The sequence below is a fragment of the Vipera berus genome (assembly GCF_964194415.1).
Source record: "Vipera berus genome assembly, chromosome: 7".
Classification (NCBI taxonomy): Eukaryota; Metazoa; Chordata; class Lepidosauria; order Squamata; family Viperidae; genus Vipera; species Vipera berus.
Window position 1 is genome coordinate 276,726 of NC_138209.1, and position 16,785 is coordinate 293,510.

General features: G+C 57.1%; 1 protein-coding gene across 4 annotated transcripts; it reads left to right on the top strand.

Annotated features, from left to right (window-relative positions):
• Positions 1–10,943: 10,943 nt before the first annotated feature.
• Positions 10,944–16,608, top strand: LOC308670709 (rho-related BTB domain-containing protein 2-like). Of its 4 annotated transcripts, none has more exons than XR_014027060.1 (11): positions 10,944–11,295; positions 11,446–11,622; positions 12,075–12,282; positions 12,363–12,466; positions 13,091–13,276; positions 13,473–14,389; positions 14,477–14,595; positions 15,229–15,379; positions 15,524–15,607; positions 15,973–16,078; positions 16,262–16,318. XR_014027060.1 is itself a non-coding variant. In XM_081332336.1 (11 exons), the coding sequence occupies exons 3-11, from the start codon at positions 12,091–12,093 to the stop codon at positions 16,435–16,437; spliced, it is 1,923 nt and encodes a 640-aa protein (XP_081188462.1). In that variant the 5' UTR covers positions 10,952–11,295; positions 11,446–11,622; positions 12,075–12,090; the 3' UTR covers positions 16,438–16,608. The 4 variants fall into 4 exon arrangements, 3 of the variants coding, with proteins under 3 accessions (XP_081188462.1, XP_081188461.1, XP_081188463.1); XM_081332336.1 differs by having other exon boundaries at positions 10,952–11,295; positions 13,091–13,159; positions 15,519–15,607; positions 16,262–16,608; XM_081332335.1 differs by having other exon boundaries at positions 10,954–11,295; positions 15,519–15,607; positions 16,262–16,608.
• Positions 16,609–16,785: the final 177 nt, after the last annotated feature.

Sequence of the window (16,785 nt, forward strand, 5' to 3'; positions counted from 1 at the left end):
CAGCACGTCTATGTTTGTTGTTCATATATATCAACACCCCTCTCATGTATGCCTTGCTAGCATCCCACACCATGTCCATAGAAGTACCTTTGTTCATATTAGTTTCAAAAAAATCCTTCATCCGCTGTTTACATTCTTCCACATTTCTCTGATTTCTAAACAAATTCTCATTTACGCGCCACGAGCGCCTGTCTCTTTTCTCCTTATCAATCTCTAACCACACTGGACTATGATCAGAAATAGTTCTTGCACAAATCTTCACCTTTTTAGTCCTCAAAAAAAAGTCATTAGTCACCAAAATAAAATCAATCCTCGAAAAAGATTTATGTCTATCAGAATAAAAAGTATAATCCTTTTCCTGCAGGTGTCTCTCGCGCCAGATATCTCGCAATTCCAAGTCATCCTTCATTTCAAAAAAAGATTTAGGCAGTCTAGCATGACTTGGAATGCGCTTAAAAGCTCCAGCCTTATCCATCTGTACATCCATAACACCATTCCAGTCCCCCATAAAAATAAAAGATTTATAATCCAACTGGGTAAGCTTTGTATAAAGTAAACTAAAAAAGTCAGCCTGTTGTTGTTGTTGATTAGGGGCATACAGTCCAACTAGAAGCGTCTTTTTGCCTTCTAACAACAAGTCTATCAGTACGTATCTTCCATGCTTATCTGCTTCAATTAAATCCGCTGTTATGGCACTTTTAATATAAACAACCACTCCATTTTTCTTATTCATTGCAGAAGCAGCAAAATGCGTACCCAGTCTTGAGTTCGATAAAAACTTTTGGTCCATAGCCCTAATATGCGTTTCTTGCAAACATATAACATCTATCTTAAATTGTTTTAAATATTGAAAAACCTTCTTTCTCTTCTGTGGTGAATTTAGTCCATTAACGTTCCAAGTCAAAAATTTAGTTGCCATACATATCCTCCCAAAGCTCTTGAAGCACTGCTTTAATAGGACTATCTTCTTTAGGCCGTGCTCCTCCCACTGCTTGGCTATGAGTACGTTGTGAAGATTCTGAAGACTTTTGCTGATCTTGTTCTTTTATTTTCTTTGCTCTTTTTAAAGCAGCACGCGTTACCCTTTGCTCTCTAGGATCATCCAAAGAGGTTGTAGCTTGATCTCCTCCAGCACCATTTTCCTCAGTTTCATCCTCTTGATGTTCTCCTTCTCCTTCTCCCAATCCCTTTGCAGCTTCCAGAAGTGTTAATGGGGTTGCTTGTAAAACAGTATTGTAGAAATCACGCGCTTGCTTCACAGTAATCAACCGGTACCTTTTGCCTTCATACATCACCATCAGCCCGTCTGGAATCTCCCATCTGAACCTTATATCTCGTTGCTTGAGCTCTTGCACAAGAAATGTAAAATCCTTCCTTCTCCTCAAAATCTTTGGAGGGATCTCTTTTAAAACCAAAACTTCTTGATCAGCAATCACAACTTTAGCATCATAAGCAGCTTGTATAACTTCATCTCTGATTTCTCTTTTTGTGAAGTAAACCACCACATCTCTAGGCAACTTTCTCTGTCTGGCAATCCATGAATTTACACGGAACACTTTATCCATAGCTGCTCTTATTTCAGATGCTGGCTGATTCAGTACCACTTCAAAAGCCTCAGAAACCAGCTGCTTTAAATCTTCCTTAATGTTCTCTTTTAAACCTCTGATTCTAACAGCAAACTGCATCTGGTAATATTGAGCAAGGCTTAACTCCCTTTCCATTTTGTCTCTTAAACTTTCATTCTCCCGTACTTTAACTTCTAATATTTCATTCTTTTGAGTCAAATCATCCAATTTTTCATCTAAATCTTCCACACATTCCGCCACTTTATGCACTGAAGACAAAATGTCTACCTTCATCACGCTGAGCTTCTGTTCCATCCTCTCTTCCATTCTCTCCTCCAGTTTCTCCAATTTCTCCTCCATCTGTGCAAATTTATCAGCCATTGATTGATTAATTGATTCCAAAAGTTTATCCAGAGCATCTCGTAAGTCCTTCGCTGTCAATACATCAGGAGGATGCAACGCCTGTAATGATGATTGTTGCACCGGAGGAGATCCACCACTCCGTAGAGTTTTAGGGGGAGGTTTAGCCGCCATCTTTTACTTTTCAATTATGACGCACTTTCACTAAAAGTTTAAAAAGTCCATCAAGCTCGAGAGTATAATAAAATAATCCTCTTCACCTTTTCCTCTTGTACCGCTCTGCCTGCTCCTTTAATCCATAGTCCTTTCTTCAGGCAGGGGTGGTCGCAGACGCCTGGCTCTGCTCCAAGAAGTCCGGAGCAGAGACGCCAGCCAGCTGGGAGCAACCCAGGCTTCGGGGGAGTTCAATCCTTCAGCCGCCCAAGCTCCAAGCTCAGGCGGCCCCGGAGAACTCTACCCCTACCTGGGGCCTCACCCCCTCCTCTTCTCCCGAGGAGGGGGCTTCAAATTCGCCCGAACAGCTGATCGGCGCTGTTTCGGGCGAAAAAACAACAGCTGAGCCGCGGGCAGCCCGGGAAGGCTGTCTCCGTCGCCGCGGAGCCACCGGAAGTCAGCTCCTTCCTCTATTGACTGTATTTTTTCTTGAGCTCTTTTTTCCTTCTTGTCTCTCTATTCAATCTTTTAAATCTCTTTGTATTTATGTTTTTAATTGTAAGTCACCCAGAAACACTTTTCAGGGTGAGATGAAGGGCATATATACATTTAAGAAATCAATAAATAAACATTTGGTGAACAACTTTACATTTATCTCCATTAAAGTTCTATGCTATTATTGTGACTGCTGGCTGCGCTGACAGACGTTGAGATTCGGCATTTTTATCCATCTGCCCAAGGACCTGGGATAGAGGTGTATTTTCCGCAGGATCTCAACTGTTTCCAGTGAAGCTGCCTTTTGCAATTGACCGACAGGGAGTTTGTCAATGCTGATGATGTTCAAGTGGTTCTCCAGAGGGTTTTGGGGGGATTGCGTGTGCGATGAAGCCAGGGGGTCTGACTCTTTGAGGAAACTTCTTCTATCCTTTGGAGGATAATGTTCAGGGATCTCACTCTCCCTACTAGGGAAAAGAGCCACTCAGAAAGACATGAATTAGCCTAGCAAAATTTCTTCTTCACAATCCCAAGCTGACCTGGCAGCCACTGCCCGGTTTTTGAGAAGCCTCCAGACCGGCCTCTTCCTCCTCTGCTTGGGAATCTCCCAAGGAGCTTCAGGTCAATGGAGGGAAGGGGCTTTTCTGCAAATAACATTGTTCCGCTGACTGGCCAGTATTTCCCTGGATCACTCCCCCCACCTGCCCCCTTGGTCTCTTCATCGCTTCTCAAGGCTGGGGCACAAAGAAGATATAAAGATTCAGAAGCCATCAGCGCGATCTGTTGGCAGCCGAGGACGCAACCTGCGGCTCTGAGCATCTTCCAGATCAGTGCCGGGCTTGGGATCCTGCTCTTCCCGATGGCCCAGGGGAAATCCTCTCCTGCCCAGAGACCACAGGGTTCCCAAACCACTGGCAATGGGGTGTTTTCTTTGCCACTCGCCTTCTGCCCAACCGAACGCCTGGGTTACTTTCAGCCTGGGTTTGTCCTTCTTAGCATCACCTATACACCTTCCCCTTGGCTGGACAGCTGACACGTGATCCCAACAACCATATTGTCGTTCTTTGTGCTTCCACATGCGGGGAAGTTCATTCACCTGACTTCTGAGCAGGGATGGAGTGCAGAGTGGGCCTCCACCTCTCTTTCCCTTCCTCTTGATCAGACGGCAGCTTCAGCTGCTGAAGCCACATCTACGTTCACCGTCATGTTTGCCCTCCAAGCTGGACACTGAAAAAGGCTGGGCAGATTCCTTAGCAGAGAAATTCCTTAGAGCCAGCACAGTCCCCGCCCCCGCTCCGCCCCTGCACTGCCTTGTTTGGCCTCCTCTTTTGCTTGGGGTTCCTTCAGCCCCACCCCAAGCCAGCCTCTGCTATCCAACACGCTCCCCCTCTTGGGGAGAAGAGGGCCCCCTTCCTCCCCCACCAGGAGCCCCTGCTAATGGGGGACTCGGCCCTGGGAGTGGCCCTTCCCAGCATGCCACACATTTGCCCTTCCAAATCCAGGCTCCGCCCCCTGGGTCCTGGGGGCCGGATGGCCCTGCCCATTGGCCGCACCGTCCATTAAAAGGGGCGGGGGTGGGGGCGCTGTGGGGCTTCTTTCTCCCTTTGCCAGGTTGGGAGCGCCCTCTAGGGGCACAAGGGAGTCAAGACGGCGAGTCCCCCGCAGCTTCCACTTCCCCCACCGGCCGCAGGAGGAGGCGGGGAGACCGGAGGGAAAAGGCGCTCCCGGCGCTGTGTCGCCAGACGGACTGCGAGCGCTGATTCCCCCTTGAGGAAACGGCCCCTCAGCGGAGGGCGGGATCCTGCTGCCTGCCCGGGAGGGGGCCTTGACGAAGGGCCAGGCCCGGTCGCGGGTGGCTGCTGCTTCAGACCTGAGAGAGTAGGAAGCGGGGGGGGGGGGGAGCCCGGCCCGGCCCCTTTGGAAGCCTCCGGAGCAGCCTGCAGTTGAACCTGACGCCCCCCCTGCCCCCCCCCCTGGCCTGGCCTGGCCTTCCCTCCTATTTTCAGAGGAAGGGTGACCGGTGCTTTTGCAGATGCCTTTGGGGGCCAAGTGAAGGACCCGGCCTGGCGGCTGTTGCCCTCTTCTGCAGAGGTCCAGAGAAGCCCCCCCCCCCCGCAGGAGAGCATAGGGGAGACTCTGGGCAAGGGGAAGGGCAAATAACAGAGGCCGGCTGGGGCTCCGGCCCCACCAAGGCTGGGCTGCAGAAGGCCAGGAGAGCAAAGCCATTTTCTCACACTGGGTGAAGTTGTGCTAAAGGGCAAAAGATTGGCAGGTGGCTCTTTCCTTTATTTAGATTTATATTCAGTAGAGCCGCCTAACCTGCAAACAGCCATTTTGGGTGGCCTTAGATACACGTGAGATACAAGACACCAAGCGCATACTACACAACGCTGCATAATAAAGCAACCACATGCTTCATACAAATTCCTTTCACGTCAGACTCACCCAATCTCTGTCAAATGCAGCATACGTGATGCATGAATCATTTCTGTGGAATTTGCAAGCCTGGCTTTGGGTCTCCATAGCGCAGGGGTCTTCAAACTTGGCCCTTTTATGACTTGTGGACTACAACTCCCAGAATTCCTCAGCCAGAGTACTTGGCTGAGGAATTCTGGGGGTTGAAGTCCACAAGTCATAAAAGGGCCAAGTTTGAAGACCCCTGCCATAGCGCATGTGTGGTGCAAACAAGCCAATAATGGCTTCTTTGGCAAAGCAAGGCTTGTCACTCGTGTGAACCTCCGAGGGGATTCTCAATCCTCCTCCAGGTCACGATTGTCCCAAAGTGCTTTTCCCAAAAGGCAATTGGAGTTTCTTGCTTTTTTATTCTTTGAAAACTGAAGAAGCTTCTTGGATGAGAAGGGAAATATTTTCAAGGAAAAAACCAAGAAAGTCCAGTTGCCTTTTGGGAAAAGCACCTTTGGGACACACCTGGGAATCCACTGAAAAACGGAGGAATCCCTGGCCTGCTACAGCCATGAGACTGTGGGGTGACGCGAGGGTGGTCACTAGCCTGGTGGCCAAAAAAGGGGTGGGTGGGCAGCTTACCCCTCCTTGGTGTTTCTGGGGAATCTCAGCAGGAGAGGACAAGAGCTGCTAGGCAAGAGCCAAGGGGAGGCAGGAGAAGCCCTCAGGCCCGTCTAGCCCTTCGGAGACTGTGTGCTCAGCAACCTGTTCCAAAACAGCCATACTGAGGCTGGCCACAGACTCTTCTTCTTGTTGTTGTTAGTTGCGAAGTCTTGTCCGACCCATTGCAACCCCATGGACAACGTTCCTCCAGGCCTTCCTGTCCTCTCCCATCTTCTGGAGTCCATTTAAGCTCAGGCCTTCTGCTTCAGTGACTCCATCCAGCCACCTCATTCTCTGTCGTCCCCTTCTTCTCTTGCCCTCAACCTTTCCCAGCATTAGGCTCTTCTCCAGTGAGTCCTTCCTTCTCATCAGGTGGCCAAAGGATTTGAGTTTCAACTTCAGGATCTGGCCTTCTAAAGAGCAGTCAGGGTTGATCTCCTCTAGGACTGACCGGTTTGATCGACTCTAGGCAAGACCAAAAGCTCTCACATCCCTTTGTCTTCCTTTTGAGTCCCGATGCCGAACTTGGGTCTGTTAATTCTTTTGCAGAGAGTTTGTGCCATTTGTGTAACCTGTGATGGGGGTGTTGGCATAGATGTGAAGTCAAAGTAGACACCTGGGTTGCAGAGTCTGGCTCCCAGGTTAGCCTCTCTGGTTGTTCCCTGATGCTTATCGGAAGCCACTGCGTATTGGGTGCTTGCCTGAATGCTTGTGGGGAAGAGGGGGCCTTCTCGCCTAAGGCCAGAGAAAGTGCAATATAGTTATCCAGGATGGCTTGTGGGTCATGAGTTGAGAAGTCTGGGTGATGTTCTGTTGTTGTTTCTATGGTCCCTCTTTTAAGAGCCTTGGTGGAGCAAAAAGAGCCTTGGTGGAGCAAAAAGAGCCTTGGTGGAGCAGTGGGCTAATGCCTCCTTAAAGTAACACCAGCTGCCTGCAATTAGTGCAGGTTCGCATCCCACCAGGCTCAAGGTTGACTCAGCCTTCCATCCTTCCGAGGTAGGTAAAATGAGGACCCAGACTGTTGGGGGCAATTAAGCTGACTTTGTAATAATGCCGCTTGGGAGGTGTGTGAAAGCCCTAATAAGCAGGCATATACATAGAATGAAGGCTACTGCTAAGCTTGTAAGCCGCCCTGAGTCTTCGGAGAAGGGCGGGATATAAATGGAATTAAAATAAATAAAATAATAAAATAATAATCTGTCCTCCCCGGAAATCGATCAGACTCTATTGATTCATCTATTGATCGTGTTGGTGGGCATCAGTCTGCCTGCTTTAATTCCATCAGATGTGCATCTCTGTCGAGCATGTCAGAAGAGATGCAGGCGGGGCCCAGAGACTGGGTGTGGATTGGGGGGGATTGCGGGGGGTGGTGCTCTAGGCGGAATATGGAATCTCTGGGTTGATATGCCCATTAGAAATAAATTTACAGTGATTCCAAGGAAGTGGATTTGTTCTTAGGTAGCTCTAGACCAGGGATAGGCAACCTTGGCTCTTTTATGACTCTTGGACTTCGACTCCCAGAATTCCTGAGCCAGCTATGCTGAGGGGAAAGGGAGAGGTTTACAAGCTGAGCCAGGCTGGCTCAGGAATTCTGGGAGTCAAAGTCCACGAGTCATAAAAGAGCCAAGGTTGCCTACCCCTGCCCTAGGCCAGTGTTTCTCAACCTTGGCAACTTCAAGACATATGGACTTCAACTCCCAGAATTCCCCAGCCAGATTCCATATGTCCTGAAGTTGCCAAGGCTGAGAAACAGGTCCAGCCTGAAGTTGATGGGGATGGTGATAACTGTTGACGCCATAATGGAATTTGATAAAAAAAAATTCATTTCCCGGGGATTCCATGGCTGATGAAAACGTCATCAATGAAGAAGCAGCTCCAGGGAGCAAGAGTTAGGAGGTTCTCCTTCTAGACCAACCATGGAGATGTTGATGCATTTAGGACCCGTCAGAGAAGCTGTGCCACTCAGTTGCAGCAACACTTTATCGCCAAAGGTAAAATAGTTCTGGGTTAGTCCGCGGACACAGAGTCTGGTGGGCAGGCAGCCTGTTTCAGCATCAGGGACGATGCTCTTGATGGCTCAAAGCCATTTTTGTGCAAGAGGTTCCTCAGGATCCGCGGTGGCCAGACTGATGTCCTTAGGTAGGAGGGTGCCCATGGAGCTCAGCCCCCCTCGGTGTCATTAGGCAGCTGGGAGTGCAAGGGAAGTCAGTCTTCCCACCCCTCCCCCTCTAGGCTCAAACAGATGCCTCTCGAAGGAGGGGGGGGGGGCTAACACAACCAGACTTACAAGATTTAATTATTATAACCCATCTCAATAAAAGTAGCTTTAGCCGTCTGCTGGAGTTGACATCTAGTGCTCGTCTACAAGTTCATGAATATTTAATAAATACATTCACAGAAATAATAAAAAATATTAAAAAGCAAGGCCATCAAAAGCCCTCATCCAGTGGTCACACAGCTGGCAAAACTCGATTTGCTGGCCCGGTGGAAATCCAGCTGCCAGCCGTGCAGATCTTGCTCTTTTTTCAGAAGGGCCCTAAACTTGTAAGCAGCCCACTGAAGACTTGACGAGCAAGATGGAAATGGCCAGCTGGGCATTATTTGGGCAGACCCCGCTGCAGAACAGGGGCAGCCCAACCAGATTTGAACCCCGAAGGAGCGGCGAAGAGTGCCAAGGCTGATTCAGAGCAAAAACTGCTGGGCTAAGAGGGAGAGCAGCGGCTGAGGGCTGCATGGCTGGGACAGAGGGGGAGGAGGGGCACAAAACGAGGGCAAGTGGGTGAAGGCCTCAGGGCTGCACCCCAGCTGGTGCCATGGACAGAGGGCAGGCGTTGTCCCTCCCTGCCCCACATGGCTGGCTGGATTGCCCTACCCGTTGGCAGCACATTAGCCAGACCTTCTCCACCGGAAAACACCCCCCCCCAACGCTCTTCATCTGCCCTTGTCAGCACAAAACCAGGCTCTCCCCACTGCCAGCTCCTCTGCCTGCTGCTGATCCAGGTCCCTGCCAACCTGAGTGTGCCAGTCACCCTGGGGACACTCCTCTGGCTCCACTGCCCACCACTAGCCCCCTCCAGCCATCCAGACCAGAGAGTAGGGCCAGGGAGGGTCAGATGTCAGGACACTGCCTGGCGCCTCTAGGCTGGTCTGGCTACCCCCCCCCCTCTCCTGGGTGGGATGCCCACTTGGACTGGCATCTCTCCAGTTAAAATTAGGGGAGATCAAAGCACCCAAGACCTGGCCCTGGCCACACAGCCAGCTGAGCTCCGCAGACAGAAGCCCTGAAGCCACTGGGCAGCCCCATCTCTGACCAAAGTGGGCCCCGAAAGCCACAAATATCAAGGAAATCCAGAGGAAAAAGCAAGCCTCCTCCTTTCCTGGTCAGGAAAAGAGGGCTGCCCGTTTCAGAATAGGGCTGCAATGGAATGGCACCAGTGCCAGCTCTTTCCTGCAAAAAACACGGGAACCAACGAAGTAAACTCTGAACGAGGACAGCAGATGCTGGAAGAAGCAGGGCTGTACTAGGGGAGCCAGAAGTCTAAACGGGCACAGATCCTGGCGATTCGAGGCCGTTTCACTCACAGACTGGGCACGATGGCAAAGTGAGGGCGAGGGAAAGAGCGACTGCCTTGTGGCCAAACACAGATGCCAAAGAGGTCTCAGAAGAAGTGGCTTCACGTGCCTTTTCTCTGTAGAGAGAGAGAAGGGCCCGGAACGAGTGCAGAGAAGAGCAACAAAAGTAATTGGAGGATTGGAGGATAAAGCATAGGAAGAAGAAGGGTTGCAGGAACTGGCAATGTCTCTAGCCTAAGGAAGAGAAGGGTTGGGGGTGTGTGTGTGCGACATGATAGCAGTATTCCGGTGTTTGAGGGGACTGCCCCAAAGGAGAGGGGGGGTGTCAACTCCAGAGCCCCTGAAGGCAGGAGAGGAAGCAACGGAGGGAAACTCATCAAGGAGAGAAGCAACCTGGAACTCAGGAGAAACTTCCTGACAGTGAGAACAATTAATCAGCTTGTCCTCCTTCAGAAGTTTTGGGTGCTCCATCACTGGAGGCTTTCAAGAAGAGACTGGACAGCCATTTGTCTGGAATGGTTCAGGATCTCCTGCTTGAGCAGGACTAGAAGACCTCTATGGTCCCTTCCAATTCTTATTCTGTATTCTATTCTGTATTCTGCAAGGCCCAATGCAGGCATGAGAAATAAAGCAATTGCTACAGGTAAACGTATTTGCTTGTCAAACTTTGTTCTGCAGAATAAAGTAAAATAAAACAAAGAGGCTGAATCTGGGGCATCTCAGGAGTTCATGGCCTCCGGGGCAACCAAGGACATGTTCCATCTCATCGATGGCCGAACACATGCCAGGCCTGTGTGTGTGTGTGTGTTTGCGATGCCATCTGGCCGTGGAGGCCATTAACAGCGTCCTGTTGCCCTGGACAGAGCCCTCTCGGCAACCCCCCCCCCGCCCTCCCAAGCACTTGAGGGACCTACTAGGGTTCCAGAGGGAGATGGGGGGGGTTGGGGGCTGGGGTCTTGGACTGCATCGCTCCTATGCGGACTCCCTCTGTATGCTGATCCAGGTGAGGCCTTGGCTGAGCTGCTGGTGGGAGGGGAGGAAGTCCCAGCAGAGAGCCCTGGAGCCACTGGAGGCAGACTCGGAGCAGCCCAGCCTGGGGGCAACAAGGGTGGCAGAACATCCATATTTCTTTGCCCTCTTTGCCCCCGTTGATAGCGGCCAGCAGCTGCTCAGGGGAGCCCCATTCCCAGGGGGCAGGCGGGCTCCTCAGGCCGCCTCTTGAGCTGCTGAGGATTATCCAGGCTCTCCGATGGATCAGGAGACTCCCCCCCCCCAACTCCAGGCTGGGCCCCATTTGGCTGGATGGCTATTTTGGCTTTCAGGTTTAAAAACAACATGGGACCTTGGCGGCGGCGGGGGGGGGGGGGACACTGAGCAACCCCTTGTTCTTAATACAGGAAGCCCCCCTGCGCACATTGGGCTTCTCAAAAAGGAAGCAAAGCCGCAGCTTGGTGCTGTTTTGTTTGCTAGCCATCCTGGGGAAACCCCAATGCTGCCACTGGTCAGCGGCCCTCCTGGCTCCGCCCGCCCACCCAGCCCAATCTCCCATCGGCCGGCCAGCTGCGCAGGGCTCCGGTCCGGAGGCCTCGGGGGCGACCCCGGTCCTACGCGCGGAGGCGCCGGGGCCACGCGGGCTCCCGGGAACGGCCCTCCCCCCCAGCCCGGCTCCCCATCCAAGAGCGCCCAAGTGCTCGGCCGCGCTCAGACCCGGGGCCGCGGAGCCCGTCAGGCAGGCCCGGCAAACTGAACGGCTGCGCGCGCGCGGAGGGGGGTTGAGTTCCTCTCCGGTCCGGAGAAGGAGAGGCGAAAACCGCGCCGTTCCTCCCGGCTTCCAGCCGGTGGAAAACCTAATATCCGCGCCCTTCCCGCCGGCCTGGCGGCTCCGGGGCAACCGGAGCGTGACCAGGGCCAGCTCTGCGCCCCGCCCGTCGGAAGGCCCGCCCGGAGGGGTCGGGCGCAGCGCTGCCTCCGCCCCGAGACACCAGGAGCGCCGCGGAGTGAAGCCGAAGGGCCGCGTCGAAGCCAGCGGGGCGGACGCGCCCAGTCCGGTCACGCCGAGCCCGGACGGGGGGCCGGAGCGAAGGTGAAGGAGCGCGGGGCGGACGGCCCGACCGGGGGCGCACCGAAGCGGGGGCTCCGCGCGGGTTGAGCCGCCGTCCGTGGCTCCGGTACCGCGGGGAGGGGGGAGGGGCCCCAGCGGTGGCCTGAAGGCGGCGCTCTCCTCTCCGTGCAGCCGAGCCCGAGTGGAATGAGGCCGCGGGGCCGCCAGGGCGCTCTCCGCCTGGCGGGCTTTCGCGGGGAAGAACTGCGGGCGACCGACGGGCCCGAGACCATGTGCAGAGCGCTCTCCGTCCGACGCACCCCCCCTTCCGTCGCGGCGCGGCTGCAAAGCGATCCGACCCCGAGCAAGGTACGCGCTGCCGCCGGGACGCTCCGGAACCTCCGGCTCGGCTCTTCTCGCGGCCCCTCCTCGCCCCGCCCGCCCGCCCGCGGGGCCCGTCACGTGGGGGGCGGTTCGGGGGCGGGGCCGGGGGCGAGGCGACGCGCGGGCCCCCCGCCGCCTCCTTTGTTCGGGCGGAGGGGGCGCGGCCGGGCGCCCATTGGCGGGGCGGCGCCGCGGGGCAGCCGGGCGGGAGGCGGCGGCGGCGGGGCGATGGGCGCGGCGGCCGGGGACCGTGGCCGGGGAACGCGGCGGCGGCCGGCCGAGAGGCCCGGGGAGGCGAGGGGGTGCGGCGCCCGGGACGCCGGCGCCACCTGGGGCGGGGAAGGGGCTCAGCCTGCCCCCCGGGGCCCGTAAAGGCGCAGCTCCGCTGGGCGGGCCCGGCCGCGCCCTCCCCGCCCTGATCCCGGGGTTCCCCGCAGCGACGGCGGCGCGCCCATGGATATTGACCTGGACTACGAGCGCCCCAACGTCGAGACCATCAAGTGCGTGGTGGTGGGCGACAACGCGGTGGGAAAGACGCGGCTCATCTGCGCGCGGGCCTGCAACGCCACGCTCAGCCAGTACCAGCTGCTGGCCACCCACGTGCCCACCGTCTGGGCCATCGACCAGTACCGCGTCTGCCAGGAGGTGAGCCGGCGGGGCGGCGCGGCGCGGGGCGGGGGGCTTGCCCGGCCCCGCCCGCCTTCTGACGCTTCGGCGCTGCCCAGGTGCTGGAGCGCTCCCGCGACGTGGTGGACGAGGTCAGCATCTCCCTGCGCCTCTGGGACACCTTCGGGGACCACCACAAGGACCGGCGCTTCGCCTACGGCAGGTGAGGGCGCCACTCCCGCGGGGGAGCTCTGCTTCCCGCTGGCCCCGTCCGGCACGGGGCGGCTGCTCTCCCGGCCCTACTAGCGGCTGCTCTTGGCTTGCCTCCTTCCTCGTCCAGGGGCCGGGCAGCAAGGCGGCTGTCCCGGAAGGACCCCCCTGGGCGCCTTCAGCTGCTCAGCCCTGCCCGGGCCATCCCCTCACCTGGTCTGTTTCCTGGAAGCCTCTGGAGCCCTTCCAGCAGTGGGAGATGATGCTTCCCTGTTCTGGGGGGCGGGGTGTGTGTGTGTTCTCCCTTGCTTCTGCCCCCCCCATGGAGGCCATGCAGGAGGGACTCAGCTCCAGGGTTTGAGAGGGAGCAGTCAAGTGGCCTATGCAGCCTCTGGGTGGGAGGGGGCTGCACAGGCGGCGCTCTGGAAAGAAGGGGGCTCTGGGGTGCTGCTGGGGCGCTGCGTAGTAGTAGAGCCAGCCCTCCACCTTGGCCTTGGGTTGCCCGCACTCAGGGTGGCTCTTTGCGGCCGCTGCCTCTCTTCCTCAAGGTCTGGTGGGCCCAGGGGTCGTCTCTGCAACTAGGGGGGGAAGGTTCCCTGCCTGAGGCTGTCCCCCCTCCCCCTCTTTTCCTTGACAGATCTGATGTGGTGGTGCTCTGCTTCTCCTTGGCCAACCCCAACTCGCTGCGGCACGTGAAGACCATGTGGTACCCAGAAATCAAGCACTTCTGCCCACGTACCCCCATCGTGCTGGTGGGCTGCCAGCTGGACCTGCGCTATGCAGACCTTGAGGCAGTGAACCGGGCGCGTCGTCCCTTGGCCAAGTAGGGCCCGTCCCGCTGTCTGAGGCCACTCATTCTGGGGGGGCTGGCAGGTGTGGTCAGCCCCCCATCCTAGATCGGTTCCTGCCTGTCCCATGGGGGTGCCTCCGCTCTCTGCCGCAGTTGGGTTACTTTGCCCTTCACGGGGGGCCTTCCTGGGCATTCTTTGCTTATTGGGGTCCCTCCTGCTTTATTTCAGGCCCATTAAACCTTCGGATATCCTGTCCCCTGAGTGCGGGCATGAGGTAGCCAAGGAGCTGGGCATCCCGTACTACGAGACGAGCATCGTGGCCCAATTTGGCATCAAGGATGTCTTCGACAATGCAATTCGGGCCGCCCTCATCTCCCGTCGCCACCTCCAGTTCTGGAAATCTCACCTGAAGAAGACGCAGCATCCACTGCTGCAAGCCCCCTTCCTGCCTCCCAAGCCTCCCCCACCCATCATCCACATCCCTGAGCCAGTTGTCGGGGAAGGGCGGGGGCCCAGCTCGCTCTTCCACGAGCCCCTTTGCGCCGATGTGGTCTTCCGCCTGCCAGGAGGACACCAGCTCTTTGCGCACAGGGTCTACCTGGCCACAGCCTGCTCCCGATTCTACGACCTGTTCGCGGGGGACATGGGGGATGGGCCGGCCGGTGGGAAGGAGCCAGCCGGGCGGACAAAGAGCTTGGACACAGCGGACCAGGGATGCCCAGCCACAGCCACACGGGCCGTGCCGCTGCGGCCATCTCAGAGCGATGAGCCGCTATGTGCTGCTCGGATGCCCGGCCCGGTTTCTGGCTGTGGCCGGGGCATCGTTGACGTGCAGCAGGAGAGGGTGCGGGATCCGGTCACGCAGCAAGAGAAGCCGATGACAGCCGTGTACCTGGATGAGCCGGTGCAGCTGGGCCCTTTCCAGGTGGTGCTGGAGTACCTGTACACCGGGCACTTGGATCCCCTCCAGGCCAGCCTCATGCAGGTGGCCGCCATGGCCGAGCTGCTGGAGGTGTTTGATTTGCGCATGATGGTCGCCAACATCCTGAACAAGGAGAGCTTCATGAACCACGAGATCACCAAGGCCTTCCACGTGCGCCGGGCCAACCGGATCAGGGAGTGCCTGAACAAAGGCTCCTTCGCAGGTAGCTGAGAGGAGGGAGGCTGGAGAGCAGACCCAGTGGGCCACCCAGTGCCCAGGACTGACCCCCCCCCGCCTCCCCCCTTGGCAGATGTGGTGTTCCTGGTTGATGATGGCTCCGTGCCAGCACATAAGCCCCTCCTCCTGGCAGGCTGCGACTTCATGGTGGCCATGTTTGGGGGCACCTTCCGGGAGAGCTGTGCTGCTGAGGTGAGGCGGGCAGCCCTGCTGCCACCTTATAAGTGGAGGGCAGGCTTGTGCAGGGGACAATGCCACCATGGCTGTGGCTCAGCAGGCAGCCTGAGCTGCTGTATATGTGTCGCTGGGGTGGGTGCCCAGTTGGGTGGCTTTGGGGAGGAGTGTCTTCCCCACCTGGGTGTGTGGAAGCCCCAGCTTGGCCCCCAGAGACACCAGCCATGTGGCTGGAATAAGGGGGCTTCGTGGTGGCACAAGACCACAGGGCCTGCCCTCCCCAACTCTTTCCTGGGGATGAATGGAGGAGAGCTTGCCCGCCTGTGAGGCTCCTGAGCTTGGTTCTCTGCTTGGCTGCTAACCCCAAGGGCCAGGGCCAGTGTCCGGAGTAGCCAGACAGCCCCACCGTCTGGGACCTCTTCAAAAAAGGATCAGGGGGCTCCACCTGCCCCCAACGCCAACCTCCCCCTGCCAGCCTGCCAGCTTCCTCTTCCCTCAGCGCTGCCCCCCTCCCCTCCGCTTGCTGGCGACCATGGAAGTTGCAGCTTTGTGCTTCGAATTCCTCCCCAATGGCCCGGGGCAGCTGCTGGAGGCGAAGGGTGGGCTGAAGCAGGCAGAGGCCTCCCTGAGCACCCTCTCTCCCACCCCCAGGTCTCCCTGCCGGGCACCAACTGCGCCTGCCTTCGGGCTGTGCTGGAGTTCCTGTACACCGGCCTCTTTGTGCCCAGCCCAGACCTGGACGCCATGGAGCTGCTGGTGCTCACCAACCGGCTGTGCCTGACCCGCCTGCAGGCCTTGACTGGTGAGTCTCTTTTGAGCTCCCCTCGGCCACAACGTAACGCTTCTGGGCACCGAGGGCGGCACAGTGGAAGCAGCCAGGCAGGGGCCGGGAAGCGGGCGTTCCAGGGGGCAGCGAGTGCCGTTTCTTCTTTTCTTCCCAGAGCAGCACGCGGTGGATGAGCTGGTGCGTGCCAGCCTTCAGCAGGTGGAGATCGATGCCCAGGTGATCCTCTACCTGGAAATGACACAGGTATGGTGCAGACTCACCAGACCGGCTGCCGCCTTGGCCCCCACACTCGGGTAAGCTGAGCGGAGGAGGGGGTCCCTGCAAGTTTAGATTTTTTAAACCCACCTTTATTATTTTTATAAATAATTCAGGGTGGCAAAGGAAGTTCCTCCTCTTTTTCTCACAACAACCGCCCTGGGAGGCGGGTGGGGCCTAGAGAGAGTGACTGGCCCAAGGTCGCCCAACCGGCTTTCAGGCCCGAGGTGGGACTAGAACTCTTCACCGCAGGCCGAAAGTGGGCTTGGAGGCAGCCCGTGCCAGATTGCCCCCTCCCGGGGCAGGGAGGTGGCCCCAGGGAGCGGCTGGCCTGACTCTGCTCCTCCCCACAGTTCCACCACGCCCTCCAGCTGGCCGCCTGGTGCCTCCACTACATCTGCACCAACTACAACCAGGTCTGCCGCCGGTTCCCGCGCGAGATGAAGGCCCTGTCTCCCGGTAAGCCCTGCGGCCGAGGGAAGGGGCCGGCTCCTGGGGCCGGTTGCGGCTTTCGGCCTCCCTCGACCCATCCCCCTCTGCACACCAGGAAGGAATTGGGGTGGGGTTCCCCTGGAGGCGGCCCCCTCTCTTCCCCTGGGGCTGCCTCTCAGCTGACGCCTGCCGGGCCTGGCTTCTCCCCAGAGAACAGGGCCCACTTTGAGAGCCACCGCTGGCCCCCCATCTGGTACCTGAAGGAGGAGGACCGCTACCTGCGCATGCAGAAGGAGCGGGCGCAAGAGGAGGAGGCCCTCCGCAAGCAGCACCCGCGCAGCAAGTGGTGCTTCTGGCGCCCCCACCGGCCCAGCCCTGTCTCCTGAGGAGGGCCCCGCCCTGCTGCTGCTGCTTTTGCCGGGGAGGGGTGCCTCTGCCTTGCCTACCGGCTGCCTCTCCATCCCCGGCTCCGTGCCTCTTGCCGTGGCTGCCATGCCTTTATGGGGGGGGAGGGACCCAGCATTGGTTGCTACCTCTGACCTTGGCAGTATTCTGGGAGGGGTGGGGGGGGAGTGACCAGGCAGGTGATGGAGGAAAAGGGAGGGGGGGTTTGTGATTATGTGCTGTGGAAGGGGATCAGTGGGATTTGGGGGAGGCTGGGTGGGTGCATGAGTGGAAGGGCCGGAGCCCCCTTGTTGGGGGGCCACTAGCTGTAGAAAGGGCTCCCTCTTCCC

Bases quoted from the DNA above. Each gene is read 5' to 3' on its own strand.
- LOC308670709 (XM_081332335.1), top strand. From the start codon at position 12,091: ATGGATATTGACCTGGACTACGAGCGCCCCAACGTCGAGACCATCAAG. The intron at 12,283-12,362 runs GTGAGCCGGCGG...GGCGCTGCCCAG, and splicing joins AGTACCGCGTCTGCCAGGAG to GTGCTGGAGCGCTCCCGCGA. The intron at 15,608-15,972 runs GTATGGTGCAGA...TCCTCCCCACAG, and splicing joins TCTACCTGGAAATGACACAG to TTCCACCACGCCCTCCAGCT.